The 24,190-nt window shown below is 42.2% G+C and overlaps 1 protein-coding gene across 2 annotated transcripts in view; it reads left to right on the top strand.

The window, feature by feature from the left end:
- Window positions 1-24,190, top strand: part of LOC112229568 (HIVEP zinc finger 1) — an 86,233-nt gene that overhangs the window by 38,099 nt on the left and 23,944 nt on the right. For both annotated transcript variants that reach the window (XM_042310481.1, XM_024395490.2), the window contains exon 3: window positions 19,756-19,812. In XM_042310481.1, coding sequence (XP_042166415.1) covers window positions 19,756-19,812 — 57 coding nt within the window. The remainder of the gene's footprint in view (window positions 1-19,755; window positions 19,813-24,190) is intronic.

Raw genomic sequence — 24,190 nt, 5'->3', positions numbered from 1 at the left:
TAACAGACAGCCAAGTCCCACAGATGAGAGCTGCGTGTGTGTGTGCTCGCGCATATGTGTGAGGAGGTGGTCTTGACTGACTCTTCCACCCACCATGAGCTCATCAGCTCATTCAGACACAATCCATGCTATGCATGGTTTAATATTAGCTAGTCCCTATCACAGCAATAGGGTGATGTGTGTTTCTGCATGTGTGTCTGTGTGTGGTGCATGCGCACAGTCATGTTTGTGTTTATGTGTGTAAGGTTGTACATTTGTGTGTGTGTGTGTGTGTGTGTGTGAGAGAGTGTGTGTGTGTGAGAGAGAGAGAGAGAGAGAGAGAGAGCATCTCTCTCCCTCAGTGTTTTGTTCCACATAGCCATGGTCTCCCTGCTTTATTTCATCAAGGTATTTTAATGACATAATCATCGTACTACCTCTGCTAGAGGTACAAGGACACCTTCATCTCAAATGGCACCCTATTCCCTTTATAGTTCACTACTTTTGACCAGGGCCCAACATTCACCATGATGAAATTAAAGGGTGGAAAAAACTAGCTTACGGGATTGTTACAATCTCTTTACCATCTGGGTGCAGTAATACTCTGTAACAGTGGTCTAATACACGACATTAACCTGATGTTCAGTGGATGTCTTTGTTTTGTTATGCTGTTATACGGGTGCATAAGAGATGGAGAGAGGAGAGAGTGGGAAGAGAGAGATGGAAAGAGTGGAGTGGGAGAGATGGAGAGTGTGGGGGAGGGTAGAGAGAAGGCTCTCCTCCGTCAGCGGTGTTCCACTGGGTGTGATTATGTAACGTTACCTCCTGCCTGCCTGTCGGTGATTGGCACCGAGTAACAACGTGAGGCAGAGGCATGGCAGCAGCAACAACAACATCAAGGTAGCTAGCAAGCAGTGCCTCTCTCCTCTCAGCCTACTGAGACCCTCCTTTCTTTCTGTGGACTGGTGTAAGACTCCACTGATTTTATGCCATTTTGCAACAGTAACACAAGCTTAATAGTGCACATTTTTGACACTCCTCGTGTCTTCCTTATCTTTCATATTTTGCTATAATAAGTGAAGAACATTTTATTTTTTGTGCACTGTTGTTCAAAAGACAGGCTGACATTATCTTTGATAAAGGTCTTGGCTGAGCAGTTAATTTCAGATGCATAAAGGAGCATTTGAACGTGGCCTTTCTGTCCCATTCCTGCAGTTCTGATCGCAACCATATTTGACACAAACACTATGCTGCGGTCTAGAGAAAAGACTGATAGAAATGCCTCATAGGGAATGTTATTAAAGAAGAGGCAGGCTTCTTCAATACAGTCGTTGTTCATCTGCTGTTTTGTCACTCTGGATGGGAGGCAGGGGGGTTGATCGAAGCAATTGCTTTAAATCAGAGGAATTCTTGTAATTTCATGTTTGTGTGTGTGACTGTGTGAATTGTAAAATATAACCCTATGAATATTACACACACATTAACTCAGATGTTCGTATCCTGCTGTGAAACTTCCATTAATACACACACAGAAACACTCTTTATCGTCCATTAACGCACACACAATACCAGTGAGAAGTTTGGACACACCTACTCATTCCAGGGTTTCTTTATTTTTACTATTTTTTTACATTGTAGAATATTATTGAAGACATCAAAACTATGAGGAATCATGTAGTAACCAAAAAAAGTGTTCAATCAAAATATATTTTATATTTGAGATTCTTCAAAGTAGCCACCCCTTACCTTGATGATAGCTTTGCACACTCTTGGCATTCTCTCAACCAGCTTCATGAGTCAGTCACCTGGAATGCATTTCAATTAACAAGTGTGCCTTGGTAAAAGATCCTTTGTGGAATTGCTTTCCTTAATGCTATTGAGCCAATCAGTTGTGTTGTGACAAGGTAGGGGTAGTATACAGAAGATAGCCCTGTATAGTAAAATACCAAGTCCATATTTTGTCAAGAACAGCTCAAATAAGCAAAGAGAAACGACAGTCCATCATTATATAGGACATGAAGGTCAGTCAATCCGGAAAATGTAAAGAACTTTGAAAGTTTCTTCAAATGCCGTCGCAAAAACCATCAAGCGCTATGATGAAACTGGCTCTCATGAGGACTGCCACAGGAAAGGAAGACCCAGAGTTCAAATCAAATTTGATTTGTCACATGCGCCGAATACAACAGATGTGGGTGGGCCTTACAGTGAAATGCTTACTTACAAGCCCTTTACCAACAATGCAGTTAAGTCAAATGTAGTGTTAACTTCTTGCGTCGAGCCATCCCGGATCCGGGATCGTGAATACAGCCTCAAGCTCATTACCATAACGCACCGTTAACTATTCATGAAAATCGCAAATGAAATGAAATTAATATGCTAGCTCTCAAGCTTAGCCTTTTGTTAACAACACTGTCATCTCAGATTTTCAAAATATGCTTCTCAACCATAGCAAAACAAGCATTTGTGTAACAGTATTGATAGCTAGCGTAGCATTTAGCATTAGCATCAGCAGGCAACATTTTCACAAAAACCAGAAAATCATTCAAATAAAATCATTTACCTTTGAAGAACTTCAGATGTTTTCAATGAGGAGACTCAGTTAGATAGCAAATGCTCAGTTTTTCCTGAAAGATTATTTGTTTAGGAGAAATCGCTCCGTTTGGTGCGTCACATTTGGCTACCAAAAAAAAACGAAAAATCAGTCATCAAAACGCTGAACTTTTTTCCAAATTAACTCCATAATATCGACTGAAACATGGTAAACATTGTTAAGAATCAATCCTCAAGGTGTTTTTCACATATCTCTTCATGATATATCGTTTGTTGAAAGCCTCCTCTCTCCTCTCAATCACTGGATGACTGCGTGCAGCTTGTAGATTACGCACCAATTTAGACAAAGGACACCGGGCGGACCCCTGGTAAATGTAGTCTCTTATGGCCAATCTTCCAATGATATGCCTACAAATACGTCACAATGCTGCAGACACCTTGGAGAAACGATAGAAAGGGCAGGCTCATTCCCGGCGCATTCACAGCCATAAAAGGAGACAATGGAAAACAGAGCCTCAAAAACTCTGCCCATTTCCTGGTTGAAGTTTCATCTTGGTTTCGCCTGTAGCATGAGTTCTGTGGCACTCACAGATAATATCTTTGCAGTTTTGGAAACGTTAGAGTGTTTTCTTTCCAAAGCTGCCAATTATATGCATAGTCGAGCATCTTTTCGTGACAAAATATTGCGCTTAAAACGGGCACGTTTTTTATCCATAAATTAAAAGAGCGCCCCCTATATCCAAGAAGTTAAGTAAAAAATAGATAATAGCAATAACAAATAATTAAAGAGCAGCAGTAAAATAACAATAGCGAGGCTACATACAGGGGGTACCGGTACAGAGTCAATGTGAGGGGGCACCGGTTAGTCGAGTTTATTGAGATAAAATGTACACAACCGTTCTGGGTCAAGTTTGGGGTCACTTAGAAAAGTCCTTGTTTTTGAAAGAAAAGCTAAATATGTCCATTTAAAATATCAAATTGATCAGAAATATAGTGTAGACATTGTTAATGTTGTAAATGACTATTGTTGCTGAAAACGGCAGATTTTTTATGGAATATCTACATAGTCCGTAGAGGCCCATTTTATAAGCAACCATCACTCCTGTGTTCCAATGGCACGTTGTGTTAGCTAATCCAAGTTTATCATTTAATAAAGGCTAATTAATCATTAGAAAAACCCTTTTGTAAATACAGTATGTTAGCACAACTGAAAACTGTTGTTCTGATTTAAAGAAGCAACAAAACTGGCCTTTAGACTAGTTGAGTATCTGGAGCATCAGCATTTGTGGGTTCGATTACAGGCTCAAAATGGCCAGAAACAAAGCACTTTCTTCTGAAACTCGCCAGTCTATTCTTGTTCTGAGAAATTAAGGCTATTCCATGCAAGAAATTGCCAAGAAACTGATGATCTGGTACAACACTGTGTTACTCCCTTCACAGAACAGTGTGAACTGGCTCTAACCAGAATAGAAAGAGGAGTGGGAGGCCCCAGTGCACCACTAAGCAAGAGGACAAGTACATTAAAGTGTCTAGTTTGAGAAACAGATGCCTCACAAGTCCTCAACTGGCAGCTTTGTTAAATAGTACCCGCAAAACAACAGTCTCAACGTCAACAGTGAAGAGGCGACTCCGGGATGCTGGCCTTCTAAGCAGAGTTCCTCTGTCCAGTGTCTGTGTTCTTTTGCCCATCTTAATATTTTTTTTATTGGTCAGTCTGAAATGTGGCTTTTTCTTTGCAACTCTGTCTAGAAGGGCAGAATCCCGGAGTCGCCTCTTCACTGTTGACGTTGAGACTGGTGTTTTGGGGGTAGAAGCTGTTAAGAAGTCTTTTGGACTTAGATGCCTTGGACTTGGTGCTTCAGGACCACTTGCCATGCGGTAGTAGAGAGAACAGTCTATGACTAGGGTGGCTGGAGTCTGACAATTTTTAGGGCCTTCCTCTGACACCGGTATAGAGGTCCTGGATGGCAGGAACCTTGGCCCCTGTACGCACTACCCTCTGTAGTCGGAGGCTGAGCAGGTATCATACCAGGCAGTGATGCAACCAGTAAGGATGCTCTTGATGGTGCAGCTGAGGACCTCTGCTGCCGAGGATAAGTTCATTCTAGTTAACTGCACCTCAGATTGCGGCCCAAATAAATGCTACAGAGTTCAAGTAACAGACAGAGGAGACTGGGTGGAATCAGGCCTTCTTTTTATTTTACCAGGCAAGTCAGTTAAGAACAAATTCTTATTTTCAATGACATACGACTCTAGGAACATACGACTCTAGGAACAGTGGGTTAACTGCCTGTTCATGGGCAGAACGACAGATTTGTACCTTGTCAGCTCGGGGGTTTGAACTTGCAACCTTCCGGTTACTAGTCCAACGCTCTAACCACTAGGCTATCCTGCCGCCCCCGGTCGAACTGCTGCAAAGAAACCACTACTAAAGGATACCAATAATAAGAAGAGACTTGCTAGGGCTATAAAACACGAGCAATGGACATTAGAGCCTTGGAAATCTGTCCTTAGGTCTGATGAGTCGAAATTTGAGATTTTTGGTTCCAACCGCTGTGTCTTTGTGAGACACAGAGTTAGAGAACAGATCTCTGCATGTATGGTTCCCACCGAGAAGCATGGGGGAGGAGGTGTGATGGTGCTTTGCTGCTGACACCAGCATGGCTACCACAGCATTCTGCAGTGTTACACCATCCCATCTGGTTTGCGCTTAGTGGGACTATCATTTATTTTTCAACTGGACAATGACCCAACACACCTCCAGGCTGTGTAAGGGCTATTTGACCTAGCAGAGTGATGGAGTGCTGCATCAGATGACCTGGCCTCCACAATCACCTGACCTCAACCCAATTCAGATGGTATGGGATGAGTTGGGCCACAGAGTGAAGGAAAAGCAGCCAACAAGTGCTCAGCATATGTGGGTACTCCTTCAAGACTGTTGGAAAAGCATTCCAGGTGAATCTGGTTGAGAGAATGCCAAGAGTGTGCAAAGCTGTCATCAAGGTGGCTAGTTTGAAGAATCTCAAATATTTTCTTGAACACTTTCTGGTTACTACATGATTTCATATGTGTAATTTCATAGTTTTGATGTATTCACTATTATTCTACAATGTCAAATATTTAAAAAAATGAAAAACCCTTAAATGAGTAGGTGTGTCCGAACTTTTGACTCGTACTGTAGTTCTTTGTTGTTTACAGGCAGAGACCCTTATTCCTGTCTAAAATTACCACAGTACACTACTGCCAAATTATCCCAGTGTCTCCCTAATTAGTGTTGGGTTTGTTTTCACTGTTTGGGTTTTGTTTTGCAACGATTTACCGGAACACATAAATGCCTATTTATTTACCACCACTTCACAGTGACATTGCAAAAAACAGTGTGGTCACTCACTAGGGTAGTGTCCCAAATGGCACCTTATTCCTATGTACAGATGTGCACTTCTTTTGATCAGGGCCCATACGACTCTGGTAAAAGTAGTGCACTGTATAGGGAATATGGTGCCATTTGGGAAACAGCCTGTGTTTGTCCCTGGCCTTGGTAAATATTTATCTGATTGGGTGAAGCCACTTGTTTAGGTTGGCTGGTTATTTTAGCCTTCAGGACTTCCCCTAATAGCCATATCCAAAACTGAAACCCAGGGAAGTTCCCTCTTTATATAGCCAGGCCCAAATAATCAGGCCAAACCTCCATTCAGGTTTCTAACTGCTCTAACACTATTATAATCATTTTCACAATTTCATAGTATTATTCCAAACTCAGTGTGGAAATATACAGGTATATTGGAAACACTTGAGAAATGAGGGCTACAGTGTCTATTGAACGCAGGTGGTCCCACATAGGTGTGGTTCCTGATTTAATTAATAACTTACTTCCCATCATGCTTAGCCATCATGCTTAGGGTCATGTATAAAAATGCTGGGCAGGCCAATATTTTGCCCATTATTTTGGCTACCATGGCTACACCCTCATAGAATGACAATGCTAGGGCACGAGTTGTCACTGATTGGTTTGATGAGCATGAAAACGATGTAAACCATATGCAATGGCCGTCTCAGTCACCAGATCTCGACTCAACTGAACACTTGTGAGATTCTGGGGAGTTTTCCACCACAGTCAACAAAACTACAAATGGAATTTCTCGTGGGAGAATGGTGTTGCATTCCTCCAATAGAGTTCCAGACATATAAAACATAGGAAAATCACATTTTTGGCTATACAGGGCCTTTAAGTTGTTTAAGTGTAGATGAAGTTTTAGTTGAACAATGAATTGAGTGATTCATTTTGAAAGATGGCTTTAAGAAGATGCCACATTAATTGTGTATCCCCAGTTTTGCTATAGGCCTACGATCTGTTAAATTTCTCTCTAAATAAGTAGGCCTACCCAATTAATGTTTTTGCGCATATAGTAAGTGAACACCACAGCTGCTAAGACAAAGAACAGAATTTGAGTTGTTTACCAGGTCTGAGAGAGGAGAAAATAATTAACTGGCTCACTCAACACCTGTATCTCCTCCTTGTTGAGTTAAAGTTGGGCAGAAGACTGTTGGCAGAGCCTACCACCCCAACTCCCGTCCTCCCCCCTCCGCTCCTCCCTTCCCTCTCCTTCCACCATTGCCTCTGGCACTTCAGACGAACGCTCTTGCTCCAAAAAGAGAGCAAGAAAAAGAGAGCTGAGCGAGAGAGAAAAAAGAACGAGAGAGCTGAGAGCCGGAACCCCTGGAGGGTACCAGAGCTTCTTCTAGTGACATCACCATACTCCACCACTGTGTTTGGGCTGGCCCAGCTCCCCTCCTTCCTCTTCTCCGTCCCTCCTTCCCTCTCTTCTGCCCTGACAGGAATTCCCCTCCTTGTCGCCAAGTTACTGTGGCTACCGCTGCAGCTCCACAGCTGTTTGGCCAAAAATGATGACTTATGACTGTGTTGACTGATGGATGAGTAGGTAAGCTATACAAAAGACTTGTTGTTTGCGTTTCAGGACAAAGGCCAGTCATCAAGTGTTTGTTGAATGTGAGATCAGACTAGCTAGCTTCTATATAGTATCTGGATGGAGAGATACATACTTTACAGTAGTCAGTAGGTAGGCTAGCGGTTAGAGCATTGGGCCAGTAACCGAAAGGTCACTAGTTTGAATACCCGACAAGGTGAATAATCTGTCTGTGCCTTTGAGCAAGGCACTTGAATTGCTCCAGGATCACTGTTGATAATGGCAGACCCTGCTGGCCCAGCTCCCCTCCACTCTCTGAGGGTCTCGGAGGGAGTGGGAATGAAAAAAAGATCTCCATTTCACACACGTGAAATAGGAGAACTATAAGCACCCACTAATGCTATTATATATACCCCCCGTGACTTATACAGTGAGTGTGTGTGTGAGCTGAATGGGTGGACTGCTCCCCAGGGGTTTAGGGAGCGTTCAGGGTTGAGTGCCGCTAACTGCCACCGTCCAACGTGTTTGATGAGAGCAGAGGTGACAGGGAGCAGCTCGGCTGCTGTCACTCATAGAGCAACTGTAACAACAATGGCAACCAATTTAATATGGACATTCATATGGTAAGGGGCCAGGGATGAGGGAACCGACATGTTAGGAATGAAATAGAGTTCATGTAGCCTTCAGTTTTTGCCTCAGAACACTACTGCTGTCTGTTTTAAAGTTTATCCACAGGAGACCTATCTGAAGCAAATGTTAAATGAACATGCAAGGTGTAAGTTTGTTTTAGATAGAACAGCTTGTTAGTGTAACCGGTGTGAAATGGCTAGCTAGTTAGCGGGGTGAGCGCTAATAGCGTTTCTTAGGCTTAGTTTTTTTTTTTCAGGGTAGCCTAATATTAATGTACCACACACCCGTGCTGAATTTCTCCACACCTACTTCTGGAGTTGTGACTGAGGCCGTGTCCGAGATGACACCCTATTCCCTATATCCCACCCCTAGGGCTCTGGTCAAAGGTAGGGCACTATATACTGTAGGGAATAGGGTGCTCTTTAGGACTCAGACCTGCAGTGAGTGAGTGGCAGAGGCTTCTCCAAACGACCTGCTTCAGCTAATGACTGTGTTGATGTAGCATTTAGCTTTAGCCAAGTGTGCAGAAGACATGGCAACTTCGGGCTAAAGTATCTAATTAATTAATGTGATTATGGAATGCATAAAAAAAAGTAATCTTAGTCTCAGCCGTGCGACAATCACCCAACCCTCAGCTTACCTCGGCTGGTCTGAAGGGCTTGTGTGAGGTTTGTTGTGCGTGTGTATGTGTGTGACTGCATGTGAAGGTTGTTTTTACACTGAATCTAATGGAACATGCTTCCTACCCCGCGCCATCCCGGTCGCCTTTGCTGGCTGTCTGTCCGTGGAGTCAGTTGAGTGGAACCGCAGTCTGGATGTTCGTTCTGTCAAACACACACACACACACACACACACACACACACACACACACACACACACACACACACACACACACACACACACACACACACTAGCTCTGGTTCACGGCCCCTAGAAGAACCAACCAATGGGGAACTTGAGATTTTGATCCAATCAACTTTGACGTGTGGCTTGTTTTGTTTCCCGTTTTGGGGTTTTATGCAGAGAAAGGAAAGAGAGTGTGTGTGTGTGTGTGTGTGTGTGTGTGTGTGTGTGTGTGTGTGTGTGTGTGTGTGTGTGTGTGTGTGTGTGTGTGTGTGTGTGTGTGTGTGTGTGTGTGTGTGTGTGTGTGTGTTTTTTTTGGCTTGCTGTAACATTTAAATTATAATTTCTCTCCCCTGTCTTAATCAATCAGGAAGTGATACCAATCACATGGACTGATTTCTCTGTTTTCTTTTCCCTAATTTCTTTACTAAATTTGCATTTTGTTTAATTTGTTTTGTTTTATTTGATCTATTTATCTATTTCAATTAGATCAATCTTTACCCATTCCACTGATAGAACATATTTTCGGACATTTTACATTCCGTGAGTGATTTGTAAGACACATTGAATCACATACCTGTTTGATGTGTTCCTGATTGTTTGTTAAATGTAAATATCAACCAGCAATGTCATTTAGTTCTGTTTTCTAGAGCCAGTCTGAATCATTGGGTCTATTTCAGCACCATAATCACACCTTCCATGATTGGCAACTGAGAAAGAAACAAATCATAATTTAGCTCTGCTTGGCCATGTGTTTTGGTTTGGCAGTCTGTCTCTTTATTTACACAGGACAGATTTTTGTCTAATAGCGATGGAAGTTTCAGAATTCACATTTGTCACCACCCGCGCCATTACGCAGACACACACCCACACAAACCCCCCAACCAACACATCTCAATCTGACCACTGTAGTTTTATATGCAGTACCAGTCAAATGTTGACACACCTACTCATTAAAAGGTTCTCTTACTTTTGACAATTTATCTACATTGTAGAATAAATAGAAGACATCAAAACTATGAAATTACACATATGGAATTACAGTATGTAGTAACCAAAAAGTGCTAAACAAATCGAAATATATTTGAGATTCTTCAAAGTATCCACCCTTTGCCTTGATGACAGCTTTGCACACTCTTGGCAATCTCTCAACCAGCTTCACCTGGAATGCTTTTCCAACAGTCTTTAAGGAGTTCCCACATATGCTGAGCACTTGTTGGTTGCTTATTCTACAATGTAGAAAATAGTAAAAATAATTAAAAACCCTTGAATAAGTCAGTGTGTCCAAAATTTTGACTGATACTGTTCAAGGAAGATTCCCACCAAACAATGGACGCCTGTTTGCTGCCTGCCGGTCTACTGCCTGCCTACCTACCTACCTCCCACTGTTTCCTGTGGGGCCAGCCGCACTGTAAAGAACCCACACCAAAACTTGTGTGTGTGTGTGTGTGTACATGTTCAAAACCATACTTGTAAGTTGTGACTGGGTGTTTGACTCAGTTTGTGCATAATGCATGTTGTGTCCATTCACTACCTTGCCTATACACACCACAACCATCTCCCTCCCAGTCTATCCCAATGGAACGAGACGCGCCCAGCCCCAACAGGAAACGCTGCACCATACCATCCTCCCACGCTGCCTCCCCTCCTCCTGTCCTCGCAGAGTGCTTAGTAGTCGGAAGCTGATCCCGTAACTACAGAGACAGAGCGAGATTCGCCTGAATTATTTGTTTGTCATGCTGCACGGCTTTTGAGAAGCGAAACTCTCAGACGTGCAGTCTCTCTCCCTCTCTCGCTCTCTGGATTGACGGAGAGAGTCGGAGCACACAGCACTGTAGTCTGGGTGGTTATTTCTTTCTCATCCTCACACACTCTCTCCATACCTCCTGGTCTATTAAGGCTGATGGAGCCAGTCGCTCCAGTGAGTGTCTGTGGGAGTGGGGAAGGTCAAAGCAGTGTGCACTAGCCTGTAAGTCTGCTGATGATAGACTGTTGGGTAATAGGACACTAGTCACTGGGCTTCCTCATCTCATCTACCACAGTGTGTGTGTCACCCACTGACCGTAACCAGGAGCTTACTGTACTTCCTAGAATACTGGGTGTAGGTTCTTCTTTTCTTGTCTGTGATTGGTTGTTTTCCCCAGACCCATAGGCGTCTCCAATGGTTTCTTGTAAGGGTGTGACCCAAACATGTGTCAGACAGACCGTACTGTACAGTAGCTATCTGCTTCAGGAGGTCCCTGCTGAGAGCTGCAGAAAAAGCAATATCTTATTTTCAGACGACAGGAAGAGTGCCCGAGGAGGAGGTAGCTCTTTGAGTTACACAATCTTCATCTCTCTCCCTTGCTGTGACAGAGAAGTGGGGGATGGCTGTCTGTTCCTGTCTCATCTGCAGCAGCATCAGTCTCACTTTTCCCCTCTCTCAATTCAGTGGGGCTTTATTGGCATTGGAAACTTTTTATATTGTCTAAGCAAGTGAAATAAACAAACAAGTGAGTGGACAACAGCATCAACAAAAAAAATATTAGAAATATTAGAAATTAGTTTCCTCATTTTGTGAACAGTGTGTACATAGCCCGTCTTTTCTCGAGGGCCAGATTTGCCTACAACAGCCTCTCTCAATAGCAAGGCTATGCTTACTGAGTCTGGACATAGTCAAAGATTTTCTTAATTTAGGGTCAGTTAGTGGTCATGTATTCTGCCACTGTGTTCTCTCTGTTTATTGCCAATACATAGTGCCCTATTGGCCCTGGTCAAAAGTAGTGCATTATATAGGGGATGGGGTGTAATTTGGAATGCAGCCAATAATAAAGCCATCCACCATACTGTTTGCTCTGCAGCCCACCAGGCATTGTCCTCCATTGTTGAACTGAACACACATATGCCAATCACAGATTGACTTAGTTGTTTGGCATAGTGGGCATGGCTAGGCCCAGGCACCAGAAGGGCAGAACAGGCTGTTGAGCGGAGCTAAATGTGTTACTGCCTGGCAGGGGTAGGTGGGCAGGCAGGGGACGAGGAGCCTGGTGGTTTTCTAGTAGCAGGCCGAGACAGGTAGCAGGTAGTGGGTGCTGCCTGTCACGAGGAGAGCCTCAGTCCGAGCCAGGCGTTTGCTGCAGAAGTGCCCTGCAACTCATGGGCACACTCCTCCAATTGTATTAATTTGGGCCTAATGCTGACAGGGGCCCTGTTTTATTGAAGAGTTAGAGCAAGCTATGCTCCTCCTCCTCCTTGCTGTGGCTTGGTGTTTCGGGAATTCACTAACATGTGGGCGTTGTAGCCAAGTCAATTATGTTTCACATGTGGTGGTTGTGATTTGTCATTTTTGGTCCATGGGGACCAGTTTAATCACATTCCACCTCACACTGAAGTGAGCAAAGAGGGGGCAGTGTGTGTGTGCGCGCGTGTGCGTGTGTGTGTGTGGGGGGGGCAGCCTGCAATGAGGATAGGATTCCTGGTTGTCATGGTAGCGCCAACGATGACTCGTTTTAGGCCCACGGCTCTGCAGCTTAATTGACATGCATCCTGCCCACACAAGCCACTTCCACCACCAATCTGATCCCCAGATATAATCACGTTGCCTGGATCAAAGTTTGACATGAGGGTCTTTAACGGGAGACTTTTCTGCATCCCAAATGGTACCAAAAAGTAGTGCACCAAATAAGGAATAGGGTGCCATTTTGGATGCTGCCTCTTAATGGGCTGCTGACTGGGCTCGTCATATCAGAGATTTGAGAGTGAGGGAGAGGTAAAACAGAGTGAGAGATAATGTAAAGGGAATAAAATATGGAGAGAGAGGTGTTAAAGGGAGACTCCATGTTACACAATAAAAGTTAGTTTTGTTCGATAAAGTCCCTCTTATGTCCAAAACCGTTTCGTTGGCACGTTTTGTTCAGTAATCTATTGGCTCAAAGGCGGTCACAGCAGGCAGACGAAAAATCCAAATAGTACTAGTGAAGATCGTATAAACATGTCAAACGATGTTTATAATCAATCCTCAGGTTGTTTTTTGTCTAAATAATCAATAATATTTAAACCGGACAATAGAGTCGTCAATATAAAAGAAAAACAAAAAGGTTGTTGTGCGCACCAAACAGCTCTGGGACTTTCCACTGTCCACTCATTGAAAGTGGTCATTCTCACTCATTTTTCAGAATAAAAGCCTGAAACAATCTCTAAAGACTGTTCACAGCTAGTGGAAGCCATAGGGAATGCAATCTGGGTCATATCCCTTTATATAGTGGATAGGCTTTCAATGGAAAAACACCCATTTAAAAATAATAGTACTTCCTGGATGGATTTTCCTCAGGTTTTAGCCTGCCATATCACTTCTGTAATACTCAGACATTATTTTAACAGTTTTGGAAACGTTAGTGTTTTTTCTATCTAAACCTACCAACTACATGCATATCCTAGCTTCTGGAGCTGAGTAACAGGCAGTTTACTTTGGGCAGACTTCTCATCCGGAGGTGACAATACTACCCCCTTCCCCAAACAGGTTTTAAGAACAAATTATTATTCACAATGACAGCCTAGGAACAGTGGGTTACCTGCCTTGTTCGGGGGAGAACGACAGATTTTTACCTTGTCAGCTCAGGGATTCAATCTGGCAACCTTTTGGTTACTGGCCCAATGCTCTAACCACTAGGCTACCTGCCACCCCCCAAAGAATTTAGGCTGTTCTGGAGGCAAAGGGGGTCTGACCCTGTACTAGATGGGTGTACCTAATGAACTGGTCATTGAGTGTACATAAAACATGTCGTTATATACATGCAATTGTCAGGGCCAACTCTTAAAATGAATGATCAAGGAAAACAAAATCACAAAAATGTTGTTCAATATGGGGAAAATAATCCCTGAATGCATTAGTTGAACCCTCAAGTTGAGCATAAAAGCTTTAAAAAATAACAAACAAATGAAATGGTTGGTGGAAACATAATTGGCTATTCTAGCACTAAGGTTAAGAGTATATGAACATTGCTTCCAGATAAAAGTTACTGTATCTGACCTGGCAGATTCAATGAGACATTCATGTTCTATGACAGAGTGGAATTTATTTGAATTGCACTGAATGAAATGCTATTTTCTGTCACTCAAACTGAAATTCTAATTCTACATCCTGTGGGGTGTGGACAATCCAATTTGAATTTCAACTCATGAGTTGAATGGGAATCAATTCTGAATTTATCACAACCATGACATATTATACTGGGTGTTATGTTCCAGTTTTGCTGCTTGAATACATGGTGAAAGCAGCTGTCTAAGTTGTAATAATTAACTCATTAAAATCAAGGAATTCATCTATGAAAGTGTAACCAAAGGGTGGTATAACCTACTTGTACTACTACAGACTCTGCCTAGGTCGGTGCAGTGCCCTGTGTCAAATGGAAAACAGCTGCATTGAACTGATTTATAGTCTCTGCTTTCTTGTATGAAAGCATCTTATGAACTTCAGATTTTTCTGTTTTCCTTAAGCCTGCACTCGACAGCAGTCCAGTCACTGGCAACCATAACATAGCTTCATGAGTTCAATACCCTAAAACAAATGTTGACCCTCCCTCCGTTTAAATTCCAGTCAGGGATGTGTCCCAAATGGCACTCTATTCCCTATATAGTGCACTAGTCTTAGAGGGCTCTGTTCAAAAGCAGTGCACCATATAGGGAATAGGGTGCCATTTGGGATACAACCCGTTTTAGATGATTGTGCTCTGTTCATCGTCACCGGCAACATAAATGCAGTGTTTATTTTTGACGTTATATTTGATTAATCATGTAAAAATTGCGTGATTAACATCTCTCCATTTTCTCCCTCTCGTGAAACACGTAGCTGTCTGGCTGTCATCCCAACCATGTCCAACATCACATCATAAAAGGCTCTTCTGAAAGCTTGCCTTTAATAACAGGGGTACTGGAATAACACACACAGTAATAACAGTAGCTAGGAATCTTAATGAGGGGAATAGGAACAACACTAATCATTCCCCACGGTCTTAATAACTCCTAGCATTCTGATTAAGTGTGTTATCTTCATCCCAAATCACACCCTATTTCCTTTATAGTGCACTACTTTTGGGGTCCCTGACATTTGGACCCTGGTCATGGGCCTTGTTCAAAAGTAGTGCACTATAAAGGAAATAGGGTTCTATTTGGTATGCAGCCAGTGCCTCCCTTTCTCCCTCCTTCACTGCTTCATACTGTAGCTGTGTTGTTCACTAAGGTTCAGAGGCGGTGTTGTTCACCACAGATCAGAGGTGGTGTGCACTCAGTACTGGGCATAGTGGCTTATACTTAATAGGTGTGTCAATCATTTGGTGTGTGTATTCTGATCTATGGTGAATGCTGTCCCTGGTCTCATACCCCATATTATCCCTCAGATTGTTCTGTTGTAGTAGTAATCAGTGAAGATTAGATTGCCAGTGTGGTCTAATGCAATACATGTACAAACAATAAAGCATAATAGTAAAAGTCTACCCTCAAATCCCCTGACCAATGAAAATGAGTATTTATTATTATTTGAAATGAGTTTGCAATAATATAATTTGTGGTATGCTTTAGGGAGCTTTGGGGGGATAGTTCTAGTGAATGGCTGGTAGGCAATGTGGTTCTATGAACTGAAGCTGAGGGAAATGTGTGTGTGTCGGAGGGACTCTGTTACTCTGTGGTTACTGATTCTGTCACTGGAGGCATACCAACCAGGCCTCAGTGCCAAGAACATGCTATCAGTCTGTGTCCCCTGTCAGAGGGCTATCTCAGTTCACACACTCATTCATACACACACACAACATGCTCCCAAATAAGTAAATACACACACGTGCGCAAACTGTGGCTGTTTAAGATTGCTAGAGGTGGTGGTGGAGGGGGAGGATGTCACAATTTCAGACGATGATTGTCAAGCAAATGACTGTTGGTCTCACGGTAATTGACAGTTAATTAACAAACACATAATCTCCTGGCTACCACACACAGCCTACAAGCCACTGATGCAGACCTTTGGAACGTCTACATTTTCAAAAGTCTAATAAATCCATGTAATATAGCCTATACCTTCACAATAAATCCATTAGTCTATTTCAAATGGCTGTGGGCTACACTAGTTCATTTAGCAGACAAGATTTGCTTAGAATTCCGTGGCATTATTTTATAGTATGAAGAATACAAATGAACAAAGCTGAATAAAATAGAAAGGATATTTTCTCCAAGCGATTTGAGGGAGTGAGCACATGCGGCTATTCTGTGTTGTGCTGTTAACAAAGAAATTGTTATTCCTATATGCTTAATTTAGAGTTATTAATGTAACTTTCGCAGACTTCTATTTGACAAGAACTTGATAATGCCATCCCGTTTGTGTGGCAGTAATGCATCCTAAAAAATCCATGCCTTTTACAGGCTACAAGTGAAGACAGACACATCCGGGACGCAACTGCTCGCGTCCTAATTCAATTCCGAGGTGCATATTGAAGATATTGTAAGAACTACATTTACTTTTCGGCAGCCAACAAGATGAGTAGGCCTAACGAACCGCAAAAGCACAAGCCTATGTCAATCTAATATCCCCCATTGTACAAAGTCGACCTATTCTGTGCGAGAAATAAATATTCCTAACGTGATCTGTGACAGTTGTGGGATGCGATCGTTTCCAAATTAAAACAACCAGTAGAATTTAAAAACACTTTACCCACTGTGGCTGACACAACAGATCAGAATGTTTAGCTTAAAATGTTGATAGCCTAATAGTTTATTTCTTCACATTATAAGCGCAAATATAATAAATATATATATATAATATATATATATATATATATATATATATAGCGTGAATGTTTCATTAGCGGAAACACCATTATCAAAAGTGCAATTGTGCATGTAATGCTTTTCTTATAAAGGTGCATGTAATGCTTTTCTTATAAAGGTGCATGTAATGCTTCTCTTATAAAGGTGCATGTAATGCTTTTCTTATAAAGGTGCATGTAATGCTTTTCTTATAAAGGTGCATGTAATGCTTTTCTTATAAAGGTGCATGTAATGCTTTTCTTATAAAGGTGCATTTTTATGGTGAAAATTATCTTCCCTAAACTTGAAACTCACGCACTGCTTTTTTTTGCCAGTTAGGCTCTACACCCCTTGTAAATCAGATTATTGTGCTTCATTTTAAGAAGTTATTTGGCCACTTTAGTTGTGATACAAACCTTATTAAAACATATAGGCCTATGGGCTAGGCTACATGAGGTGTGAAACTATGATTTGAAAAAGTTTATGCTTGGCATCATTCACGAGTGATAATATATAATTCACAAGTGATAGTCTAATATCACCCAACAGACTATTCTTGATTTAATCTTGTCTTTACATATAATAAATACTGTGTGAAATTTTTGATTTAGAATGGACCATTATCACGCACCTGTATTGAAACAGGGGCAGCAGGGGAAAAAAACATTAATCTATGCACTTAAATAGCGAATGGAGGGCGCTTTTCTCCGTTGTTTATTTTCATGCCAGCCAGATAGGCTATACTCCTGTTGTAAATATAAGCACGGTGTTTAATATTAGGAAAGTTGAGAAATAAATATACAGTAGTAGGCCTAGCCTATAGAAAGCTGATTCTAGAGGGACAATAGAGTGCTGAGTACCAGGCAGTTAGTAAGTTTGGTAGGCTACTAATAAAATATATATATATTTCCCCTTTATTGAACCAGGTAGGCCAGTTGAGAACAAGTTCTCATTTACAACTGCGGCCCGGCCAAGATGGAGCAAAGCAGTGCGACACAAACAACAGAGTTACACATAACACAATAGAAAAGTCTATATACAGTGTGTGCAAATGTAGTAAGATTAGGGAGGTAAGGCAATGAATAGGCCATAGTAGCGAAATAATTACAATTTAGCAATTAAGAATTTAGCAACCAAATGGCACCATATTCCCTTTATAGTGCCTTCATGTCACAATCGTTATAATGAGTGGACAAAGATGCAGCGTGGTATGGTTCCATTCTCTTTATTAGGAAGTGAAACTCAAAGAAAACAAGAAATAGCAAAACGAAACGTGAAGCAACAATCGTGTTCACAGGCAACTATACGTAGTCAAGGTCCCACAAAGCATAATGGGGATCATATTTAGGCAGCCATTTCCCCTATCAGAGACAACGATAAACAGCTGCCTCTGATTGGGAACCATACCAGGCCAACATAGAAATATAATTACCTAGATGACCCACCCTAGTCACACCCCGACCTAACCAACAGAGAATAAAAAGCTCTCTATGGTCAGGGCATGACACTTCAGAAAGTATTCATACCCCTTATTCCACGTGTTGTGTTACAGCCTGAATTCAAAATGGGTTAAATAGGTTTTTGTTATCACCCATCTACACTCAATACCAGATAATGACAAAGTGAAAACATGCATGTTTTTGTTTATTTTTGAAAATGTATTGACAATGAAATACAGAAATATATAATATACATAAGTATTCACACCCCTGAGTCAATACATGTGAGAAACACCTTTGGCAGCGATTACAGCTGTCAGTCTTTTTGTGTAAGCAACTCCAGTGTAGATGTGGCCTTGCGTTTTAGGTATTTGTCCTGCTGAAAGGTGAATTAATCTTCCAGTGTCTGGTGGAAAGCAAACTGAACCACGTTTTCCTCTAGGATTGGCATCATGGTGGAATCCCTGAGCGGTTTCCTTCCTCTCCGGAAACTGAGTTAGGAAGGACGCCTGTATCTTTCTAGTGACTGGTTGAATTGATACACCATCCAAAGTGTAATTGATAACTACATCATGCTCAAAAGGGATATTATTTGTCTGCTTTTTTTCCCACCCATCTACCAATAAGTGCCCTTCTTTGCGAGGCATTTGAAAATCTCCCTGGTCTTTCTTGTTAAATCTGTGTTTGCAATTCACTGCTAGACTGAAGGACCTTACAGATAATTGTATGTGTGGGGTACAGAGATGAGGTAGTCATTCAGAAATCATGTTAAACGCTATTATTGCACACAGTGGGTCCGTGCAACTTGTGACTTGTTATGCAAATGTTTACTCCTGAACTTTAGGCTTGCATAAGTAAGGGATTGAATATTTATTGACTCAAGATATTTTAGATGTTCATTTTCTTTTATAAATGTGTACAATTTTTGATAGACATAATTCTGCTTTGTCATTATGAAGCATTGTGTGTAGGCCAGTCAATTTAATCCATTTAAAATTTTGTCTGTAACAACAAAATGCGGAAAAGGTCAAGGGTGTGAATACATTTGGGACAAAGACACACTATAAAAGGTCTAATCGAGATGGAAATAATACACAGCCATGTGAGTTGTGTTGTGATGTCGCCTAGGTTGTGCTTGATCTTATCCATTCATTGATCCTCATGGAATCCCTTCAGTTTCTTAAAGGTAATTAGAATTACATTATCACTGCGTTCATTTCTTTAGCTCATTTCCGTTAACATGTATCATGAAAATTCTGTGGAATTGAGGTATTTTAAGAGCTCTCAACATTGTGTCCCAATTCATACCTTATTCCCTATAGTGCACTAATTTGGAAAAGGGTGCCATTTGGGACATTACCTATGTGTGTACTAGCCCTAAGAGCTGTTCTCATAATGATGTTTTTTGTAGTACTCTGGTGTTCTCCCTCCCCTAAGAAGGTCTGGTTCTTATTATAATAAAAAACCTCTCCATATCACAACACCAGTGTAGGAAACATCCCCAGGATCATTAGTTATTTTCTACATTGCCTATAGTGTGGATAATAATCAGCCTCTTACTTCTGGTTTGTTTCTCTGTACTGAAAACCAACAGGTATCCTTCCTTTCTTGTGTTGCAGATAAAATCGAAGAAGCACAGAATGAACTGAAAGATACCAAAGCCGGCGCACAGAAAGGTATAATTTCTAATCGATGAGTAACGATCAAAGGGAATTAATGGAATGCTTTCACTTTCAACATATGCTAGTTAACTAAGTGTATGCTGTGAGGGAAATTTATTTTCCTGTCCATACTTACGTAACGCAGTGATTTGTAAAGAACGTACTGTGCCATTTTACGTACTGCTGCAACTGCTGGTGTTCTGTGGCAAATGTTGGGAGTGTCTTTTTGAGCTCATCATAGGAAAAAGTATTGGTCCTTTGTGCGCTGTGTTAGTGGAGTTCAGTCATTACATTATGGAGATTACATTTTTAACGCAGGAAAAACTGCCTGGATATTTTCCGTCTGCGTTTCCTCAGGCAGTCATTGGTTGCTTCAGAAATGGCACCCTATTCTCTATTTAGTACACTACTTTTGACTAGAACCATATTGGTCCTGGTCAAATGTAGTGCACCACAGAGGGAATAGGATGCAATTTCTGACAGTCAGTGTATTGAAAAAGCTTTGCCTGGTTGCTACACAATACATTTTGTCCTCTGATGTTAATGATAACTTGAGGTAGCCTGTGTCGACCCTATGATTATACTGATGTAAACAGCACATCATTCAATGTACCCTAAAGTCAGTCAACTCAAAATGTTCTTGTTTTTTGTATGATACATGCAAGGAACATTTTAATTGGTCAATCACAGAAGCTCACGAGGTGGAATACGGCAAAGGCTTTGTTTTTGAAAGGGGTTATGCTAACTGTAAAAAAATATTTTTTTTTAAGTGTTTTCTAAAGCTAACCAGCTTCAGTTAGCTTGACATTCCAGCTCAGTGCATTCAGAAAGTATTCAGACCCCTTGACTTTTTTCACATTTTGTTACGTTACAGCCTTATTCTAAAATTGATTAAATTGTCCCCCCCAAGCTACACACAATACCCCATAACAAAGCAAATACATTTTTTTTTTTTAGAAATGTATGACGAATAAACAGAAATACCTTATTTACATAAGCATTCAGACCCTTTGCTATGAGACTTGAAATTGAGCTCAGGTGCTTCCTGTTTCCATTGATCATCCTTGAGATGTTTCTGCAACTTGATTGGAGTCCATCTGTGGTAAATTGTAATTATTGAACATGATTTGGAAAGGCACACACACCTGTCTACATAAGGTCCCATAGTTGACAGTGCATTTCAGAACCAAAACCAAGCCATGAGGTCAAAATGATTGTCCGTAGAGCTCCGAGACAGGATTGTGTCAGCACAGATGTGGGGATTGAAGGTCCCCAAGAACACAGTGGCCTCCATCATTCTTAAATGGAAGAAGTTTGGAGCCACCAAGATGCTTCCTACAACTGGCCACTGGCCAAACTGCAATCGGAGGAGAAGGGCCTTGGTCAAGGAGGTGACCAAGAACCCGATGGTCACTCTGACAGAGCTCCAGAGTTCCTCTGTGAAAATGGTAGAACCTTCCAGAAGGACAACCATCTCTGCCGCACTCCACCAATCAGGCCACTCGGAACCACTCCTCAGTAAAAGGCACATGACAGACCGCTTGGCACCTAAAAGACTCTCAGACCATTAGAAAAAAGATTCTCTGGTCTGATGAAACCAAGGTTGAACTCTTTGGCCTGAATGCCAAACGTCACATCTGGAGGGAACCTGGCACCATCCCTACAGTGAAGCATGGTGGCAGCATCATGCTGTGGCAATGCTTTTCAGTGGCAGGGACTGGGAGACTAGTCAGGGTCGAGGGAAAGATGAACGGAGCAAAGTAAAGAGAGGTCCTTGATGAAAACCTGCTCCAGAGCCTCACGCTGTGGCAAAGGTTCACCTTCCAACAAGACAACAACCCAAAACTCACAGCCAGGAAATGCAGGAGTGGCTTCAGGGCAAGTCTCTGAATGTCCTTGAGTGGCCCAGCCAGAGCCCGGACTTGAACCCGATCAAACATCTCTGGAGAGACCGGAAAAATAGCTGTGCAGCAACACTGCCCATCCAACCTGACAGAGCTTGAGAGGATCTGTAGAGAAGAATGGAAGAAACTTCCCAAATACAGCTGTGCAAAGCTTCTAGCGTCATACCCAAGAAGACTCGAGTGTAATCACTGCCAAAGGTGCTTCAACAAAGTACTCAGTAAAGGGTCTGAATACTGATGTAATATTTAAGTTTGTTTTTAATACATTTTTCCAAAATGTCTATACCTGTTTTTGCCATGTCATTATAGGGTGTTGTGTGTAGATTTGAGGAAAATCATCTATTTACTCTATTTTAGAACGTAATGTAACAAAATGTGGAAAAAGTTAAGGGGTCTGAATACTTTCCGAATGCAATGCATGTCTATGGTTGGTTCAAATAAAATTTTATGTCACATACACATGGTTAGCAGATGTTAATGCAAGTGTAGCGAAATGCTTCTGCTTCTAGTTCCGACAATGCAGTAATAACCAACGAGAAATCTAACCTAACAATTCCACAACTACCTTACACTTGTGTGTATAAAGGGATGAAGAATATGTACATAAAAATATATGAATGAGTGATGGTACAGAACGGCATAGGCAAGATGCAGTAGATGGTATAGAGTACAGTATATACATATGAGATGAGTAATGTAGGGTATGTAAACACAAGTGGCATTGTTTAAAGTGGATAGTGATATACATTTGTACATCAATTTTTCCATTATTAAAGTGGCTGGAGTTGAGTCAGTATGTTGGCAGCAGATACTCAATGTTAGTGGTGGCTGTTTAACAGTCCGATGGCCTTGAGATTGAAGCGGTTTTTCAGTCTCTCGGTCCCTGCTTTGATGCACCTGTACTGGCCTCGCCTTCTGGATGATAGCAGGGTGAACAGGCAGTGGCTCGGGTGGTTGTTGTCCTTGATGATCTTTATGTCCTTCCTTGCCGTACAAGGCAGTGATACAGCCCGACAGGATGCTCTCGATTGTGCATCTGTAAAAGTTTGTAAGTGCTTTTGGTGACGAACATTTCTTCAGCCTCCTGAGGTTGAAGAGTCGCTGCTGTGCCTTCTTCACCACGCTGTCTGTGTGGGTGGACCAATTCAGTTTGTCCGTCATGTGTACACTGGGGAACTTAAAACTTACTACCTCTCCACTACTGTCCCCTCGATGTGGATAGTGGGGTGCTCCCTCTGCTGTTTCCTGAAGTCCACGATCATCGTCCACACTCCGAGGGCCCTCACCTCCTCCCTGTAGGCTGTCTCTTCGTTGTTGGTAATCAAGCCTACCACTGTAGTGTCGTCTGCAAACTTGATGATTGAGTTGGAGGCGTGCATGGCCACTCAGTCGTGGGTGAACAGGGAGTACAGGAGAGGGCTCAGAACACACCCTTGTGGGGCCCCAGTGTTTAGGATCAGCGGGGTGTATATGTTACCTACCCTCACCACCTGGGGGCGGTCCGTCAGGAAGTCCAGTACCCAGTTGCACGGGGCAGGGTCGAGACCCAGGGTCTCGAGCTTGATGATGAGTTTGGAGGGTACTATGGTGTTAAATTCTGAGCTGTAGTCAGCATTCTCACATAGGTATTCATCTTGTCCAGATGGGTTAGGGCAGTGTGCAGTGTGGTTGCTACATCTGTGGACCTTTTGGGGCGGTAAGCAAATTGGAGTGGGTCTAGGGTGTCAGGTAGGGGGGAGGTGATCTGGTCCTTGACTAGTCTCTCAAAGCACTTCATGATGACAGAAGTGAGTGCTACGGGGCGGTAGTCATTTAGCTCAGTTACCTTAGCTTTCTTGGGAACAGGAACAATAGTGGCCCTCTTGAAGCATGTGGTAACAGCAGACTGGGATAAGGATTGATTGAATATGTCCGTAAACACACCAGCCAGCTGGTCTGCGCATGCTCTGAGGACGCGGCTGGGGATGCCGTCTGGGCTTGCAGCCTTGCGAGTGTTAACACGTTTAAATGTTTTACTCACATCGGCTGCAGTGAAGGAGAATCCACAGGTTTTGGTAGTGGGCCGTGTCAGTGGCACTGTATTGTCCTCAAAGTGAGCAAAGAAGTTGTTTAGTCTGTCTGGGGGCAAGATCCTGGTCCGCGACGCGGCTTGTTTTCTTTTTGTAATCCGTGATTGACTGTAGACCCTGCCACATACCTCTTGTGTCTGAGCCATTGAATTGCGACTCTACTTTGTCTCTATACTAGAGGTCGACCGATTAATCGGAATGGCAGATTAATCAGGGCCGATTTCAAGTTTTCATAACAATCGGAAATCGGTATTTTTGGACACCGATATGGCCGTTTTTTATTTTATTTAAAAAAAATTTACACCTTTTAATCTTTATTTAACTAGGCAAGTCAGTTAAGAACACATTCTTATTTTCAATGACGGCCTAGGAACGGTGGGTTAACTGCCACTTTCAGGGGCAGAACGACAGATTTTCACC

This window comes from Oncorhynchus tshawytscha, linkage group LG31, assembly GCF_018296145.1.
Source record: "Oncorhynchus tshawytscha isolate Ot180627B linkage group LG31, Otsh_v2.0, whole genome shotgun sequence".
Taxonomy (NCBI): Eukaryota; Metazoa; Chordata; class Actinopteri; order Salmoniformes; family Salmonidae; genus Oncorhynchus; species Oncorhynchus tshawytscha.
The sequence above is the reverse complement of the archived record's forward strand: the minus strand, read 5'-3'. Positions and strand labels throughout refer to the sequence as shown.